Source organism: Equus przewalskii, chromosome 13, assembly GCF_037783145.1.
Source record: "Equus przewalskii isolate Varuska chromosome 13, EquPr2, whole genome shotgun sequence".
Lineage (NCBI taxonomy): Eukaryota > Metazoa > Chordata > Mammalia > Perissodactyla > Equidae > Equus > Equus przewalskii.
This window is the reverse complement of record NC_091843.1, coordinates 42,811,326-42,830,151: the sequence shown is the minus strand read 5'-3', so window position 1 is coordinate 42,830,151 and position 18,826 is coordinate 42,811,326. Positions and strand designations below refer to the sequence as shown.

The following is an 18,826-nucleotide window of genomic DNA, read 5'->3' as shown; positions in this document are numbered from 1 at the left end:
GTAGTATCCTGGTGGTGGCACCTGTCAAGAACCGTCTTTCCAATTGTTACATTCTTGTGAGGCCCAGGAAATCCAGCAACCTTGGCCACCAGGGCCAGGCAATCAAGGGTCATCCCCTGGGTGAACTGTGCAGGGCCTGCTGGCTTTACTGGGGCAGGTAGAGAACGTAGGGAGCAAGGAATGCTTGCTGGCTTCAGCCAGCTTTAGTAAAGAAGTAGGTAAATGCTATGACGTCTGGTGCTTGCCGGCTCCACCAAGGGAGTGCAGGAGTGTTGCAACCATCTGTGCTCACAGACTTTAGCAAAGGAGTAGAACAATGCCGTGACCGTTTGTCCTTGCCTGCCCTAGCCAGGGAGTGGAGAAGCACTCCATCCACCTATGCTCTGTGGTTTCAGCAAGGCAGAGAGATAGTGCCATGACTGCTCGGCCCCCTCCTACCTCAGCAAGGCAGCGGGAGGGTGCCAAGTCCAAGCCTGTCCACCTGTACTAGCTGGAGAGGTGAAGAGTACAGAAATGGCATCTGCCAGTGCCTCCGTGTCCAGAGAGAGTTTCAACTGTCTCCTGCCCCTGCAGCAGATGTCTTAAGATTAGCAAATGAACCTTCAAAAATAATCTAGGCATTTTTCAAACTGCTGCTTTTGCGCTGGGTCCCAGGGTGAGTAAGGCTGCACATGAGCTCTTTAAAAGGAGAATCTCAGTTCCCTATAGACCTTTGAGTCCCTTGGACATCAGCCCATTTGTTTTCTAAGGTAGGCATTTTGGGAATTCATCTCTCCGGTGCAGATCCCAGGGGTTAGTGGTGCCTGATGTGGGGTACAAAACCCTCACTTCTCCAGGAGAAGAGCTGGACCAGTGAGATCCCTCCCTACTCTGTGTCAATGCACTGGGGATGAGGTTTTTGATGAGACTGTGTCTCTCCTAAACATCTCGATGTGGCCCTTTTACCCTTGGTTGTGGAGAAGCAGTTTATGTAGCTTTCAGATCTCTTTCAGGAAGAAATGATCCATTTGTAGATATAGACCTGGTGTCTCTGTGGGAGGAGATAAGTTCAGGATCTTCTGACGCCACTATCTTGGACTCTTTCCAGATTGTTTTTTTGCTATTGTTATATGAGTTCTGTATATATTTTTGTTATTAACTCATCAGATATATGATTTGCAAATACTTCCCTTCCATTCAGTAGGTTGCCTTTTCATTTTGTTGATGGTTTCCTTTGCTGTACAAAAGCTTTTTAGGTTTGACGTAGTTCCAACTTGTTGATTTTTGCTTTTGTTGCCTTTGCTTTTGGTGTCAAATCCAGAAAGTCATTGCCAAGACCAATCTCAAGGAGCTTATTGTGTATGTTTTCTTCTAGGAGTTTTATGGTTTCAGGTCTAACATTCAAGTCTTTAATCTATTTTGAGTTAGTTTTTGTGTATGGTGTTAGACAATGGTCCAGTTTCATTCTTTTGCATGTGGCTGTCCAGTTTTCCCATCATCATTTATTGAAGAGACTGTCCTTTCCTCATTTATATTCTTGGTTCCTGTGTCATAAACTAAACGATCTTATATGCAATTTTTTGAAATGTAAACCAGATTCCTTTAACGACTTCCCTCTAAATTTAGGATATAAATCTAAACTTCTAACCCAGAGACCTATAAGGCCCTAAATACTCTGGCTGCTGCTCCATCTCTCTCCAACTTCATCTCTAGCTACTTTACATACTACTTACTACCATTCCAGCCAGACTGGTCTTCTTTCAGTTTCTTCAATTCACCAAGCTCCTAAGTCACTTTGTAGACTGCATTTGTTGGTCCTGCTATGAGGAGTGCTCATCCCCTGTTCCATGCCCTCAATTTCTTCAGATCTCAGCTTGAATTTCACTTCCTTAGTGAGATTTTCCTTAATATTCCTACACTCAAATGGAAGAAAACCAGGTTCCTTCCTGTGGAATCTCATAAGCATCCTGTGTGTTTCATTCATAGTACTCAATCACAATTTGGAATGATTTATTTGTGTACTTATTTGTTCAATGTCTACCTCCCCTAAAAGGGTGCCTAATTGCAGACACCAAGAGGGCAGAGACTGCTAAATCTCCAAGTGCCTAATACTTCATAGATATTTAGTTATTTTCACAAATAAACAATACTTTAAGAACATTTTGTAATGCTTTTTTCTTACCAGATTGAAAAAAGTGCCTAGAGAATGCCTAAGAAACCTAAACAAAGCACAATCGCCAGAAAACTGAAAAATGTGTTAGTAATTAGAATGACATCATAAAATTTGGCAATTAAAGTAACTCAGAAATAAGTCAAGTACCTATTACATGCCACTGTAACAGACGCTGAGGACGTAGTTGTAAATAAGACAGTAGAATATGGCCAATATATTAAATTTTTCTAAGAACATAAAATCTCAAATACAAACTCCCAAGTCTCAAAAAATAAACATTTGTTTCCTTTAATAGACAATTCTACTGGTAGGAGAAGCTCTCTCAAATTATTTTGTTTTCAGTTGCTTACTGAAATATTAGTGAAAATTGTCAATTTAGGAGAGGAGAGAAAAAAACAATTACAGGCTTCCATGTCCAGATTACAGGTCCAGGGGACCAAGTCTTTATGTCAGAAAGTGTAATAGCAGTAGCAGCAACAAAGATAACCGCAATCACTTAGGTTTTCTTGGACAACCAAGTAAATGTCCATATAACTACTAAACTTGTCTTTTAAGTTAGTCCAAAATATGACACTGAAAGTTAACAGAATAGATGCTCTCGCTACCACTGTAAAGTAGGGGAAAATACAATAGAGTAAGGGCTGAATATGCTTTGCACCTTCAGAAAAATAATTTCACCTCTCTAGGTCACACTTTTCACGAATGTGGGATGAGAGGTTTGGACCAGATCCTCTATAAGGATCACTGTAGCTCTAGTCATATCGCACAATACAATTATATAAGGAAATAAATGTCAAACTAAAATGTTCTCTGGTACTAGAGTGATGACAAGGCAAGTGTTTTTTCCTTTAAAAATTCTCAAAATCAGGGCTCTGAATTTTAAAAATCTGGTGAAGATGTTTTGTACTCACAAACAAAAGTACGATAATTGAAATTTTACCCATTCTATCTTGAATTAAAATATTTAACATTATATTTCCAAATCAATAATGATGCTCACCGATACTGATATGTCCTCATTTTTTCTCTTAACACTGGAGTCAAACAAGACATTTCTCCCTCGTCTTTCACAGTCTTGATAAACAATCAGTCGAATTTGGCTTGGATCAAACTCTGGCAAAGGCCAACTTTAAAGAAAAATAGAGATCCATTAGCGTTACTTTAATAAATATTTCACATAAATACCTAGAAATAAAACCTATATAATAAAACCCAAGGTTGTATTACTGCTAAAGAATCTATAGCAGATATCTTTATAAAATACTACTATTTAGTTTAGGGCTGAAAACTTATAGCTATGTCATTTTAGATTAAAAAGTAAAAATAAAAGTTGTGGCAAGTATTACTCAGTGTACATAAAATACAGTAATCCAAGATGAATCTAAAAATAGCTAACAATAAAAATGCATAAGTACATTTAATATAATGAAAATACAAATTGATTTTATAGTACGGACCCAGACAGCATAAAGTTAATGTCTATTTTTAAATAGTTTTGTTACTGTTTCTTTAACTAGAAATGTAAAAACAGAAACGGCTTTCAGTTTAAATAACAGCAGCTAAATATTTATAAACCAGTAACAAGTGAAAAAGTAACAAACGTCCAAATGTAGTGGGAATTCTCATATATACTGATGTTGAGTAAAAACTGGCACAATCTCTTTAGAGAAGAGTTTTTTTAATATACATAACTAAACAGACAAAATCTAGTAAAACTGAAGTTGACTACACCAATTCCATTACAAAAAAGTTTACTATTATACAAAAATGTTCATAGCAGCACTGTTCCTACTAGTTGAAAACTGGAAAAAATTCAAATGTTCATCAATAATAGAAAGGGTAAACATATTATGGTTTATTTAGATAACAAAACACTACACAACAAACACAATGAATGAACTTCATTACAGGCAAAACTTCAGCTACAGGCAAAAGATGGATGGACACTGAGCAAAAGAAATGAGAAGACACACACTGAAACACACATACAAATAGTTACTGTATGTTCCCATTTATATAAAGGTTTAAATCAGGCAAAGTTTTATCTATGGGTGCATATTTAGTTTTTAAAACTATAAGGAAAACAAAGGAAGTGATGGCTTCAAAAGTTTGGAGTAAGGTTGAAGGTGGTGGAGGTGTAACCAAGAAGGGATTTACCAGGTAAACTAGGGCACTGACTATGTTCAATTTTTTGACTGGATAGTGCTTACATAAATATTTACTTTACAGTACAACTACAACAACAAAAGCCACTGCATTTGTTTTATATATTTTTATATATGCATTATATTTCACAATTAAGAAGACTTAATGGAGTGAGTGAGATGTGGAGGAGAGGGAAAGAGACAAAAGAACAAAACGTATGGTGGAGATACTAGTCTGGTACACAACACACTACAACTGATAGGACAGTTGCTAAGAAACAGGAGAACTGCCATTCCAGGAGCTGTTTGTCATTAGTTACATCAGGCTGAATGGTCAATTCCTCACAATTCATCAGTCACAGCTTTTGATTGGGTTCTTTCATTTCCTTATGAGAACCTTAGCCCTAACCCCATCATGCATGTTAAACAACCCATAACTGGCAACATAAAATATCTTCATGCCAAACTCTTGACAGTAAATACAATTTTAGTTTTCTCCTGTCTAATCTCTAGCAAATGTATGTGTGTAAGGAACTGATGAAAGACTTACCCTAGACATTCAAGCTAAACCAGAGATTCATCCTTAGAGCTGAATGATTTGCATGCTACTGAAGTGCTTTTAGTAAACTGAGCTTTGATATTACACAAAGGAAACTGTAAGACAGAGCGAGGTAGAGTGAAAATCAGGAAAGTGGTCTCACAAAAACCAAGAAAGAACAGCATTTTAGAGAGGAAGAAAAAATGCCATGGCAGTCACTAAGAAGCATCCACTAGCTTTAGAAACAAAGAAGTCATTGACGACCGTGGCAAGAACAGTTCTAAAGAGTAAAGAGTACAGGGGTCAAACTGCAGAGGACTGAGGAGTGAACGGGAACAGAGAAAATAGTAAATTTAAGAAAACTGTCAAGGAAAGAGAGAAAGAAAAGGAATCATGAAATAGAGTGATAGTTATTTTGTTATTAAAAAAAGCACAACTGAACATGTTTACATACTGATCTCAAAGAATGTGAAGTGGAGGGGAGATGGTGACTGATAAAAGCAAGGCCTCTGAGGATGTGAAGGAGGATACAGTATAGAATACAGGTTAAGGCATCAGCCTCAAACAGAAGAAAGGATAAACCCTGCACGAGCATGGAAAGAAAGGAGACAAAGACAAACATGAGTATAGAAAGATTTGTAGATATGATGGTACAATGTTGAGAGAATTCATGTTTAAGAGCCCTATTTTCTTTGTAAAGTAGGTGAAGGGAAATAAAGGAAAGGTTCTAAAATGTGGGAATAGTAGAGAGCACAAAAGAGTCAAGGTAGAGGCCAGCCTGGTGGCTTAGTGGTTGAGTTCTCGCGCTCCACTTCAGCGGCCCAGGGTTCGAAGCTTTGGATCCTGGGTGTGGACCCAGCACCGCTTGTCGGGCCGCTCTGTGGCAGCATCTCACACAAAGTAGAGGAAGACTGGCACAGATGTTAACTCGGCGACAAAAGAGGAAGATTGGCAACAGATGTTAGCTTGCGACCAATCTTCCCCACACACAAAAAAAAACAGTCAAGGTAAAAATTTTGATAGGTAAGATGGGAAAAAGAGTAAGATAACAATAGAGTCAGAAACAACGTAGCCTTATATTTAAACAGAAATCTTGTGTGAAGTCATTTTGGTCGTACAACACAAGTCCCTAGAGTCACTAATTATTCAAAAAAAAAAGCTAGTCGTAAGTTATCCGGGAAGACATCTGTGCTTCTGCAGAGTATATCCCTGACATGGAGAGTGTTTACTGATAAAGCCTTGATTCCCTTTACCTTATAATGGAAAGAAAATGTGAAGTCTGAAATTTATAGACACACAAAATTGACTCAATAGATTTGTTACCAAAAACTTGCCTGACAAATTAATTCTATCTTAAATATGCTAGGAGAACATGATATTAAACAACAAACAAGAACCCCAAAGGGATTCCTTTAATATGCAAATAATTTTGAATCGTTAATAGTCACCCTAAATTTATTTATTTTCAAATGAAAGAAGTGAAAGAGAAGCAGAAATGACCTAGCTAAATTCATTGTTCTGCTTAGTGCTGGCTGCTCTCTTCCCTTCCTTTCACTCCCATCTCTATCTTTCACTGGTATCACTTCTGCTCAGCACTCAAAGGGTTTGGAATGATCGTTTATTATACTAGAACCTAAGTCTTCTGAGATCTAATCCACCACGCTTTCCACTTTGCCTCTTTTTATCAAAATTTAACTGAAGACATAACTAAGCCAAATCATTAATAGCGGTAAGCACATCATCACCATTCACAAAAATTATCTATATACTATAGCAAAACTTTGCTCAGTATTAAGCTATTGTGTTGAGGATAATATTAATTTAAACTTTAGTAAGAAAACTACTCAGTGATGAGCCACAAACTATTTTAAGACTCTACACAGATGTTATTTATAGTTTATGTCAGCTTATCTGCTCTGCATATTTTTTATCTGACACCTTCAAAGAATGCTAATAGAAAATAAACATGCTGGAATAGACACTTGCCTTTACAAACCGACGATGCACCTCAGAAAACCATATGAATTCCTATAACACGTTACTGGCTACTAAATTAGGGCTAAATCTCGCATGCTCAATGAGAGCAAGATGGCTTCCAAGGAGGCAAATTTTGGTTGGCGGGGGAGGGGAGGAAGAGACAAAAAACCTTAGATATTACAATGAGTGTAGCCCTCAAAGAACCACAATACATAGGCAAATACACAGTATATCTACGGTATTAAAATTTCATGGGGGGGGGTGGTTAAGGGGAAAAAAATGTCAAAGAAAAGGCTCCTTAGGGGGACAGTAATGTTAAAAAAAAAAAAAAAAGGTTGAGAAACACCAGGATAAACGCTAGTTTTTGTATCTCAACACATTAACGATTGTCATGCTTAAAGAAAACATCTAAAGGGGCCAGCCCTGTGGCTGAATGGTTAAGTTCCCGCGCTCCACTTCTGCGGCCCAGGGTTTCGACGGTTTGAATCCTGGGTGCTGACATGGCACCGCTCATCAGGCCATGCTGAGGCAGCATCCCAAATGCCACAACTACAAGGACCCACAATTAAAAATACACAACTATGTACTGGGGGGCTTTGGGGAGAAAGAGGAAAAATAAAATCTTAAAAAAAAAAAATTAAAGAAAAAAAGAAAACATCTAAATAATTCACCTTTTTTTTTTCATTTGACCAACTCTTCTGCCTCATCCATCATCCTAAAATACGATTTCATGCACTTGTAGATAAATATCAACTGGTCTCTTCTCTTTTTCTACACCTATTTCCAAGTGATCATCCATACATTTTCACTTCTACTTAGCATCAAAGGGTCTGGGATAATCTCTCTTATACAGCATTCTTATCAAACTTGAAGATTTTAAGTTCATTCATTCAATAATTATTTGTATAGTGCCTACTATGTACCTGGTACTATGTTAGCTCTTCTTTCCTGAGCCTTGTCCATCATTGCTGTCTCACTGAAATGGAAATATGCAAGATGATGCAGATTAGCTCTGAGAAACTACTAACACCCTATACTCTTGCAAGAAATGGAGAGAGAAGGCAGCCAAGTTTCAAAATCTATGTATGTAGAATTACAGAAACTGCCCCCAGTCTCAGAAAACATTTTGAGTTTGGTGAAGGATGAATTATGGGAAGGAAGGGAGGGATGGGGGGAGAAAAAGAAGGAGAAAGGGAGGGAGAGAGAAAGGGAAGAATGCTAAATTAGGCTACAAGAGACAAGCAAAAAGCTTTCCCAACATACCAAATACCAAGAACTGGTCACCATCAGATCAGAGCCAAAAGCACCATATTCAATTGGAGAAATATTTTCTGTACATGGGGAAAGTGATCTGAGTTGTTGGGTTTTGTTTGTTTAAGATTGGCACCTGAGCTAACATCTGTTGCCAACCTTTTTTTCTTCTTCTTCTCCCCAAAACCCCCAGTACACAGCTGTATATTCTAGTTGCAGATCCTTCTAGTTGTGCTACGTGGGATGCCGCCTCAGCATGGCCTGATTAGTGATGCCATGTCCACGCCCAGGATCCGAACCGGCGAAACCCTGGGCCGCCGAAGCAGAGTGTGCGAACTTAACTACTCCGCCACAGGATTGGCCCAATCTGAGTTTGTTAAAAACCTGGAGACAAATTTTGCCTTAGAGAAATCTGCTGCAAACTAGCCAACATTCAAATATGTCTCACGAAAGCAAAACATCTAAGTCTTAGAATGCTTTTTTACTTTACAAACATTTTGGTTTTGGGTCACACAACGCAGAAATAATATTCACCATTCCCTCTGTAAAACATACTAACCAGCAAAGAACTGGCAAATGAATGCACATTTATGTTTTAAGCTAAAAATAAAATGATACACAAGATGTATAATTCTTTAAATTCCTCACTTCAATTAACTTTTTCCATTAATCTGGGAGTCCCAATTGTATCAGATGAGAGCTTATTTTCCTTTTGATATATTTACTGTGCATTAAAAAAAATAAAAATTGTGAGCATGTAGTCTATAACAGCAATCCCCAATCATTTCTAGTAAAAGGAGACCTTTTTAATGTTTAAGAAAACTAGTATCCAGTACCTGAGAAAATATGATTGAAAGCTACTATGAATTCAATATAGTATTAATCAAAAGAACATCTATATACATGCGAAGAACAGAACTACATATGCATCAGACACTTACTCAGTTTATAGATAGTACTCAATATTTTTGTAGAGTCAAGGACCCAAGTCACTAACTCCCCAACTCAGGGGTTGAAAGACCTAAGGTCAGGATATATACAAAAATAGAAGAATCATATACATAAAATTATAGGAATCACAAAATACATGTAAAAATTACAGGGCAGAAAGTTTTAAAAGTATGTAAAATAAGAAAAAATACAAATCACTATTCAGAATATCACTGCACTTCTACTAGGAGTCACACATTAAAGCAGTGCTTAAAAAAAGTTTTCTTAAGCAGGTAGGATCATCAGCGACAAGATGCCATTATTGCACCAATTTTGCTTTTCAATATAATTCAAACCGATTTTATAAACAGCGGAAATTCCTCCCAGATTGACAACTTGTTAATCATAAATTTCAGTTCATATTTTCATTTTGCTTTTCATGTTTCAGTATCTTCCTAAGTACCACAGGGAGAAGCTTGGAGAGAGACGAAATATAAGACAACTTCAATTAATTTACCGAACAAGTAAGTGAATAAATAGCTATTTCAGGAGGTACCATTTTAATATTGGAAGCCTATATGTATAGGATTTATGTATAGTAATTACTTCTCTACACAATTATAATTCTCTAACCTGACAGAAAAATAATCCCATGATTTATTTGTTAATCTCAGTTCCAAAGAACTTAGTTAGCAACTAGATGTTTTTCTTATCAGAAAAATGGTATTTTTATATAGGTTGTTTACATCCAGTTATTTTTCCCCAATTACATTTTAATAAACTAAATATTATAAAAACACCAGATAATCCTTAGTCTGTCTTTAGTCATACTAAATTCAATTATACCCAAAACAAACAAAATCCTAATGAGTGTCATTTATACTTCAATGACAAGTATAGTCACCTACTGGGCTGTACTTCATCAGTAATTCCTAGCTGTACAAACACCAATGATGATTACTATCATCATTTAATCAAACTAGATAATACATGTGAAAAAATACTGTAAGATAAAAATATAAACTATTACCAGCATTAAACATCCCCAAATCCATTGATACTTATCCCATAATCTAGTATGTATTAAAAATCATATACACAAAGTAAAATTTTACATAAAGTATTTCAGAGAAGGAAAATTAATAATCTATAACATGAATTCTTGGTGAAATGGAACCTCAGTAATAGTAAACTTCTAAACCATGAGAGGATACAAAGTATCATATCTGCCAGCATATTTACTTAGTATTTTTCAGCAACACATACACGTAATTGAAATATACTTGACCCATGTGGTTTTCAACTTTCTGACATTAATTCTATATACCTGAGAACTTAAGAAAGTACAATGGAACACTGGAAGAATGTTAAAATGAGCTAAAACAATTGAGAGAGCCAAATCCAAATTGTTCAACTGGGTTACACATATTGAAAAAATATTTTTAAACTTTCATAGTAAGATTTATTTAAAATATAAAAACAATGTACCTTAGTCTAAATTTACTACTATTTCAAATTATTTAATTCGAGTCATAAAGTTGTGTCACATAGTTAAGATGTTCACAGAGCATCAAAAACATTACCAGATAAATTAAGGTCCATATCAAAAAAACTTTAAAAATGACTGGATTATGATCAATGAGTTGAATAATACAATGTCAAGTTTTTAATTTAAATTTTACTTAGAAATATGTACATGAGATACATACACAAAAGCACACTGCTTTCCAAATATCTGTAGTGAGTGTTCCTATGTAAACATGAGAAAGAGCAGTGAATGACAGAAAGAGAATAAGAGACACATACACCAAGAACTAATATACAGTATTTATAAATTAGATATTTGAAATAATTATTACCACCTGCTTAACACATTCTCAAGAAGTCCTTCTAATTATAATATATCACCACAATTTTAATCAACTGTTCATAAAGTAAGTATATCTAAAAAATTTCAGAATTTAAATTTTTACTTCAGATATTTTAAAACAAACATATCACCAAATTTATAATTAGATTTGGGCTGATTTTGATGTTAACAACACTTGAAAATAATGAGTTAAGCCGTACTTTAGTGGCATCTCTATTTCTCTTAAGCAGTTCCACTTTTCAACATCCCTAAAAACTCCAGTTATGCACAACTACCAGCTCAGGATAATAATAGCAATGAACCATATTCATCTGAAACCACAAGACTGTCAGGTGACATACCAAGAAGTCTGAACTTAACTCAAATAAAAGCCTTTCCATGCTGCAATGCAAGAAGGCTAAATCCTAGCACCAGGACTATGGGGGACTGGGAGCCTTTAAGAAATCTATTGCCCATGACAAAATCTATTTTTACAAAAGGCTTCATTTATTCAGTCCTACTGTTTCATGAGTAACATCCAGTTCTTTTGTTTCACTGGAGTCTGAGATTTTTACAGAAGCAAATTATGACTACTTTGCAATTCCTTTATCTCTTCTACTATAAATATATGATTAAAGAAAATCAATCTAAGCATTCTGTAGACTAAGTGCTGTTCTGGCAGCCGGTGCAGACTAGGAATGCCAATTTTTTTTCAAGGGTGCTTTAACCCAATCGGGCTGGTCCTGCGCAGAGTGCTCATGCAACTATGGCTAGAACCCAAATCTTCCACAATCCCCATCTATAAGGAACTCAGGCTCATTTAATAAACAAGAAAACAGAATAGCTCCTTTCTCAACTTCCCTGTGTCCGAACTCTGCCATTTCAGACAAGCACACATACACATTCTTGGAAGCCACAGCAAGCTTGTGTTCTAGCCAGATGACAAGCAACTGGAAAACCAAGCCCTAATGATCACAGGACCCAGACTGGCCAGCATGCAAACTGGCTCACTAATCTGAACCCTGTGTTGAATTCAGATAGACAAGTCTAGCACAAAATACTACCTTTGAATTTATAAACTTCAACAAGACTACCATATTACATTATTTGGTTGGTTCATGAAATAGAGACATTTCAACTTGCTTTAAAAATGCTGTCTTTCACTGGGTTTGTATTTTAACATATATCAGCATGTTCTTCCAGAAAAACCAGAGTACATCTGTGTATTATGCAGATATGACTAATGCAGTAACAGAAATGCCTTAATACAACGGGCTATTAATCCACAACCTAAAAGACAACATGCTAAGACCAAGAATCATTCCTCACATCCAACATGACAGAAACAGAACAATGGGCTCTCAATCAGCCAAACTTGGATTGAAATACCAACTCTGTCACATACTGACCGACTGTGATCTTAGAAAAGTGCCTTAACTTTTCTAGTCCTCAGATGCCTCTTCTATATCTATAATTAGTACAGGAACAGTGTTTTACCTTTTCAACACTTAAAACAGTGTGTCACACCTATCAAGCATTAATAAACATTTGGTGAATTACTGATGTGCTACTGGAGATACCTGTCTCTTTCAAATACAATGCCTTCTTGTCCCAGTTACAAAACTTGTAACCTTATTTTAATTGTGATACCTTATAATGAATTCTAATAATTCTAGTACTTGCTGAGATATGCAAATATCTGCCACAGTGGTTCTAGCAATTTCTCCACAATTCATTAGGCAGAAACTTTTAAAATCCACCTTTCACGCATAGGGGCATGAATATATGGGAAATCTATGTACCTTTGCTCAGTTTTGGGGGGAATCTGAAATTATTCTAAAAACTAAAGTCTATTTTTAAAAAATCCATCTTTGATTGTTTAAGTTAGAAGCCTGCATACAGACACAAAAATAAACTAAATGGTTTTACAGGGCTAACAGATCTAAGGTTTCACAGCTCATTCATGATAGACCTGTGATGCAGATTTGAGTTTAATATGATCATACATAATACAAGCATGTTGACTGCAGCACTAAACGTATCAAAGGAGAAAAAAACTAGAAACAACTAAAATGCCCACCAGCAGAAGACTTCATAAATAAATTGCAGCACAATCACTTAGAGGAATACTGTGCAAACCTTTAATAGGACGAGATAGAGCAGCACACAAGATCTCCAAGGTAATTATTATGTGAAGAAAAGTAAGGTTCAAAACAGTATGCATGCCATGAGAGTGGAGGCAAACAAACATATCACTATGTTTGTATGTGCCCTAAACATTTTAAAGAAAGATAAATAAACTTAATACAAAGAGACACAATTAACTCTTAAAAGAAGTGACCCTTAGGCAACAAAACTAGGAATTGGAGAAAGGAAGGAATACATTTACTTTCGCATTATGCTCTTCTATACCCTCTAATCTGGTATCAAAACTTCACATTCATTTCAATAAGCACTTCTTTGACTCCCCAGGTTTTGGATAACCTCTCCTCCAAGGAAGACAAAATAGCTGGATAACCATCATAATCTTATGGCAGAACATGATCTGCTTTTCCACTGAAAAGTTTTGGGATAGAAAAGAACTAGCCAGAGAAAAGTTTGATGGCCACCAGCTCAAAAAGCAGCAAAGTGACACAAAACTAAGAAACAATGGAACAAAAAGGAAGTGTTCCAAAACAGGAAAGCCAGTAGGTGAATTAATTAGAAGTTTATTTCTCTAATGTCTACCTACTAAAGTTTCTATTCACCCAAATGCTCAAACCAAAAATCTACAAGTCACTAAGTCATTTTCATTCTATCTCCTAAATGTCTTGAGTCAGACCACCACCACAACCACATTGTCACCATCCTAGTCTGAGCTACCACAATATCTCACTGCTTAAATTAGTCTCCCAGTCTCTCCTCCTGCTTTCCTCCAATTTATTCTCCACAATGTAGCCAAAGTGCGAAAACCTCAATATGTTTATCACCTACTTAAAAATCCCTGGCTAATACCTCATTGCCCTCAGGTTAAAGTTCTAACTTTTCAATAGACTTGGCCTTCGCCTAGTCTCTCTTCTCACCCTCTGCCCATATTCACTCCAATCAGTTCTTTAAATGCAAAGTTTTTACTTCCAGCTATCTTTACTGTGTTTTTAATGTGGTCTGGCACACTCTTTTCTGTCCTTCCCCTATTTGCCTGGTTCATTTTTCAGGTCTCAACTTACTTGTTACTTCCCACAAGAAACCTTCCTGATCACTATGATCTCCCACCCTACAACTGGAATAGGTTCCCTTGCCCATTTGCCTCCAGAGCATCTCTCTTTCCCCAAATAGAGCCCTAAATTGACACTCTGTACATCTTCCATCCCGTTGCTTAACCGACTACTGTCGTAAACGTCTGTTTATTGTCTCTATTTCTACAGGACCATAAGCCCTGTGAGGATGGGACCACACTTCTCTTGTGCACAGCTGTATTTTAGTGTCTAGCACCATGGCTGATATTTAGCTGTCTGTCAATAAGTCAATAATAATTTCTAACCCTGAGATGAGTTTAATGTTAACAAAACATTAAATGGGATTTTAGTGGGTTTTCTTATGAAAATGAAATAAAAATATTTCTTTCAGTACCTACTTGCTCATACTTAGGAGTACGGCGTTCAGTATTCCCCCCCAACCCTTTGTCCTCAAAAAGAATAATCATTCAAAACATAATATAAACTGATTATACAATCCTCTTTTCTCTCTTCCTCCAAGATTGTGGGGAGGGTCCAAGTCATAAACATGAGGGAGATTTTAATGGGAAGCTATCAAAACACTTAACTTTAAAATTCTCCTTTCTTAACTTTCTTCTCAGTGCTGATCAAATTTAAATGCATAAATCTTTATGAAAGAGTATTTACAATGTTTAGAGTTCATGGAAGCTGGCCTCCAAACTTTATTAGTTTTGGACATCATTTAAGCTCCTTAAATTCTATTTGCTCACCCACAAAATGGTTAATGAAATTTCTCTCCTCTACCAACTTCAAGCACAGACTTGTTGGGAGAATTAAGTTAACATACATGAAAGAAATTTGTAAACTACTATTTCTGGCTTTGTCTACTTAGGGACAAGGCATTCATTCTACAAGAAAGCTAGGAAACCAGCATGAATAAAGCCAGATGACAGTGCAGAAAGGAGTTAATATGGCAGGCCTAAGACTGCAATCCTTGGAAAGGCCTACTTGCAAGACTGGCTTTTGGCTGGCATGTGGGAACTGAACTGCACCTTACATTGATATGAAACTTTCCCCAAGTGATAAGTGTGGCTTCCTATGACTAAATAGTACAATGTGGTTTATGCTGAAGAGCAGCTTTTCTTCTGGGAGTCTGGATTTTGGTACATGCTAAGCAGAGGTACCTACATGATCAGTCCCCAATAAAAACCTTGAGCACTACCTGACCAGTCCCCCAAAATAGCACATCATTGCTGGAGGATTTAAATACATCCTACGTGACTCCACTGGGAAAGGACACTTGGAAGTTTGAACCTGGTTTCCCCTGGATCTTGCTCCATGGCGCCTTTTCCTTCGCTGATTTGTATAAACTTTGTATCCTTTCACTGTAGTAAGTTTTAGCTCTGAGTATGACTATATGCTGACTCCTCTGAGTTCTTATGGTGAATTACCAAACCTGGGGGTGGTGTCGGGGCCCCCCACCACAATAATGAAAAAGTGTTCACAGAGTTAAGTACTATGTCTATCTGGCTGGAATGGGGATAGAGCTTGCAGTATAAAAAGAGAAGTAGTCCTCCTTTGCTCAGAGTCATTAAAACACAAGGGGCTGGCCCTGTGGCATAGTGGTTAAGTTCAGCATGCTCCACTTCAGCAGCCTGGGTTCACAGGTTTGGATCCCGGGTGCAGATATATACCACTTCCCAGCCATGCTGTGGTGGCAACCCACATATAAAGTGGAGGAAGACTGGCATGGATGTTAGCTCAGGGCTAATATTCCTCAAGCAAAACAAAGATGAAGACTGGCAAACAGATGTTAGTTTAGGGCTAATCTTCCTCAGCAAAAAACTATTTGTTCAGTTGTAGAATAAACAACTTTTTTCACTCTACCCTGTCCCTCCAGTAACTCAAGTCCCCTAGTTCATTAGTTCTAGTGCAGATGCCTTCTGGTTGAGCTACACTCTGCAGCCTGACACTTCAACACTCCCTTTACCATCACCCTAATTTCCTCAGATCCCCTACCTTCTAGATATACTCTTGGCCATTTTCCAATCCTGAATTCCCACCCTCACCACATCCTTCCCTCTGACTCCATAATCTTTCTTTCTCAACTAAAGAGCCTTGCTATAGGAAAACAGAAACATTGTATAGTAGCCTCCTAATGAACCACTGCCGTTGCTTGGCACAGCTTTAATTTATTTCTTACTCATTATCTAGCAAATGCCCCCCATTTAGCCCTATCATTGTTATCAAACACTATATTAAGGCTTCATCTTATATCCTGAAATCTCTACAGCCAATTCATATTGAAAACTAAACTAAGACTACCTTAGTTAAGGTAGATACACAGTGACACCAGTCTGGGTTTGAGTCTTACTTCTTAGACAAATTGTTTTCCCTTTCTGGGGTCAGAATCCCTGAAAGACCACTTCCAATTCTGAATTTATGATTGGTATACACTGCCCTCTGATTTCCTGTCAAACTAGACTTTTTTTTCACAGTGCAATGTATGGGTTAGACCACTATCCTATATTTTAGGAGTATAAATTTACAGAGTAAGCTTCATATTTTTAACCATGCACTTAAATATGAGATAGTTTTAGGATGCTTAATATAAATGCAGACATCTTAAATACATAAATTCACATAAACACACTTTACAGGAAGGAGCACAGCACAGTAATTAAGTGGTTTTAAAAGCAGAGAGACCAAAGTACAAGTCCCAGTTCTATCATTTATTAGACTTATTGCTAAATGTTACAATTATTAATGTAAATAACACTTATTTCATACAACTGTTCCAAGGATTTAGAGGAGCTTAATATGTATGAAGCATTTAGCACAATGCATAGCATAATATAAATATACAATAAAAGGTAGCTATTATTAATTGATTAATTGCATTTAACTCATTGATCACAACTACATTAGAGACCTATTTTGCACCAGGCACGAAACGAAACTTAAGATACAAAAATACACTTGTTTATTCTATGCTACAGAAATATTAGCATTGCAAATATGTATTTTTATTATTATTATAAAACATAAAAGTCAAAAAAGGCTTTTGTAGAGGTAAAAACAGCCATCCCAGCCCTGGAAGAGCCTATAATCTAATTAAGATGACAGGATATGTGCCAAAATATTAATCGTTATATGATGGGGTATTATAAGATATATCCTAAATTCTTTATAAGTTTCTATACCTAAGGAGGCACTGTGATACGGGGAGATGCACAGTACTGACTAGAACTTACAAGATGAGAGTAAAGCATAAGCAGCAAGTTCACAGGCTGACTAAACCCAAGGGTTGTGTACAGATTTGGAAAATAAGGATGGAAAGGTAGAATTCACCCACTGAAATCCTCAGACATAAGAATTCTAAAACTTTCAGATATGAGCCCCAAAAAAACCCAAACAACAAAAAGAAAAACCCAGGAACATCACATATTCTTAGCAAGGAAGTAGCACAATATAGGTGCCGTTAAAAATGTAACAGAGAGAACCAGCCTGAAACTACCAAGACTGGGCCTAGGATGATAGTAAAGGCAATGGTGGATAAAGTATCTGAGAAAGCAAGAATCAAAAAGACTTAGTAAATAATTAAATGTGGTACTAGGGCAGTGCTAACTATTCCTCAAAATAACCTACTGGTAGACATAAGAAGCCTAAAAAATTTGATTTTGTAATTATCCTAAGGCACTGGAGGGATGTCACAATCAAACATGTCCCAAAAAATGCTAAAATGTGTGTCTGGATGTACCTCTGCTGGAAAGTCAGGCATAAAGACATAATTTTGAAAATCAGAAGCACAGAGCTGACAGCTTCTACAATAAAATCTATTTTTTTCTTTCTCCTTGTTTTTCTCTCCAATTCTAAAATGATCTCCAAATTAACAGATTTTCATCTACTTTTACGTTGAGAAAATCTCAGCATTCTTGAAGACAAGAAAAACTCAACAAAGTATGTAGATAACTTAGTAACGTCCCTTTTTTAGCTAGTAGCTTGCCAATACATTTAACTCCTAAGTTACAGAAGAAATAGAAGTAGTTTTAAAACCAGCCTGCTGGTATTTTATGTATATATAATAATCAACCTGTAGGCCACTGTTTTGAAGGGTCTTTTAATTGACCAGATGCTTCTGGACTTATGAGAATCAAGAGGCTATCTGAAAGAAAGCAAACATCACTCATCATGTTAAAGTCTTTTGAATCCTCAAAAAGGAAAAATTAAAAGGTTTCATTTTTCAATATCAGCCTAAAGTTAATACTTGAAAATTGGGATGTTGTCTAAAATAAAGAAATAGGTTTTAGAGAAGTCTTTGTGCTACGGGTTATTCAGAGAAGGCTTCACAAATAAGAACTAAAATAAGTTAACTTAAAATCACACTGGTGATTCTACAGGCACATACAATCAACGCAAAAGATTGGAAAATCATGCATCATTTCAATGACACCAATTCCATCAGGTTATTAATCTTTCTCCAAATAATTTTTTAGCTAATAGTTTAAATTGCTAACAATTCTCAAAATAACCTCTAAACCACAAAAAATATAAATATTTCTAGTGTCTATCACTTCCACTTTTCACAACAATCCTAAAGTCCAAGCCCTCAATGTATCATACGTACATAGAGCCTTTTTTTTAACTTCAGGATCTCCCATTCCAACTCATTCCAGGCTCACCTTCTAGGAATATAATACTTCATCAGGTCATTCCATTAGTGTAAAACTATCAATGACTATTTTCTTTCATATGAATGCTCACAAATTTTCTAAGGTAACCATTCCTCCG

General features: G+C 36.5%; 1 protein-coding gene across 6 annotated transcripts in view; it reads right to left on the bottom strand.

Moving 5' to 3' along the window:
• FNIP1 (folliculin interacting protein 1) overlaps nucleotides 1-18,826 on the bottom strand; it is a 130,010-nt gene that overhangs the window by 82,739 nt on the left and 28,445 nt on the right. For 2 of the 6 annotated variants that reach the window (XM_070571200.1, XM_070571202.1), the window contains exons 1-2: nucleotides 7,735-7,782; nucleotides 3,153-3,279 (exon numbers count right to left, since the gene is read on the bottom strand). The exons of 2 other annotated variants lie outside the window; for them this stretch is intronic. Coding sequence is in view for 2 of the 4 variants with exons in the window: in XM_008528731.2 (XP_008526953.2) it covers nucleotides 3,153-3,279 (127 nt within the window). In the remaining 2 variants the exon portion in view is untranslated. Of the gene's footprint in view, nucleotides 1-3,152; nucleotides 3,280-7,734; nucleotides 7,783-18,826 lie in introns of those variants that run through there. 2 more of the 6 variants (XM_008528731.2, XM_008528732.2) reach the window with 1 other exon arrangement.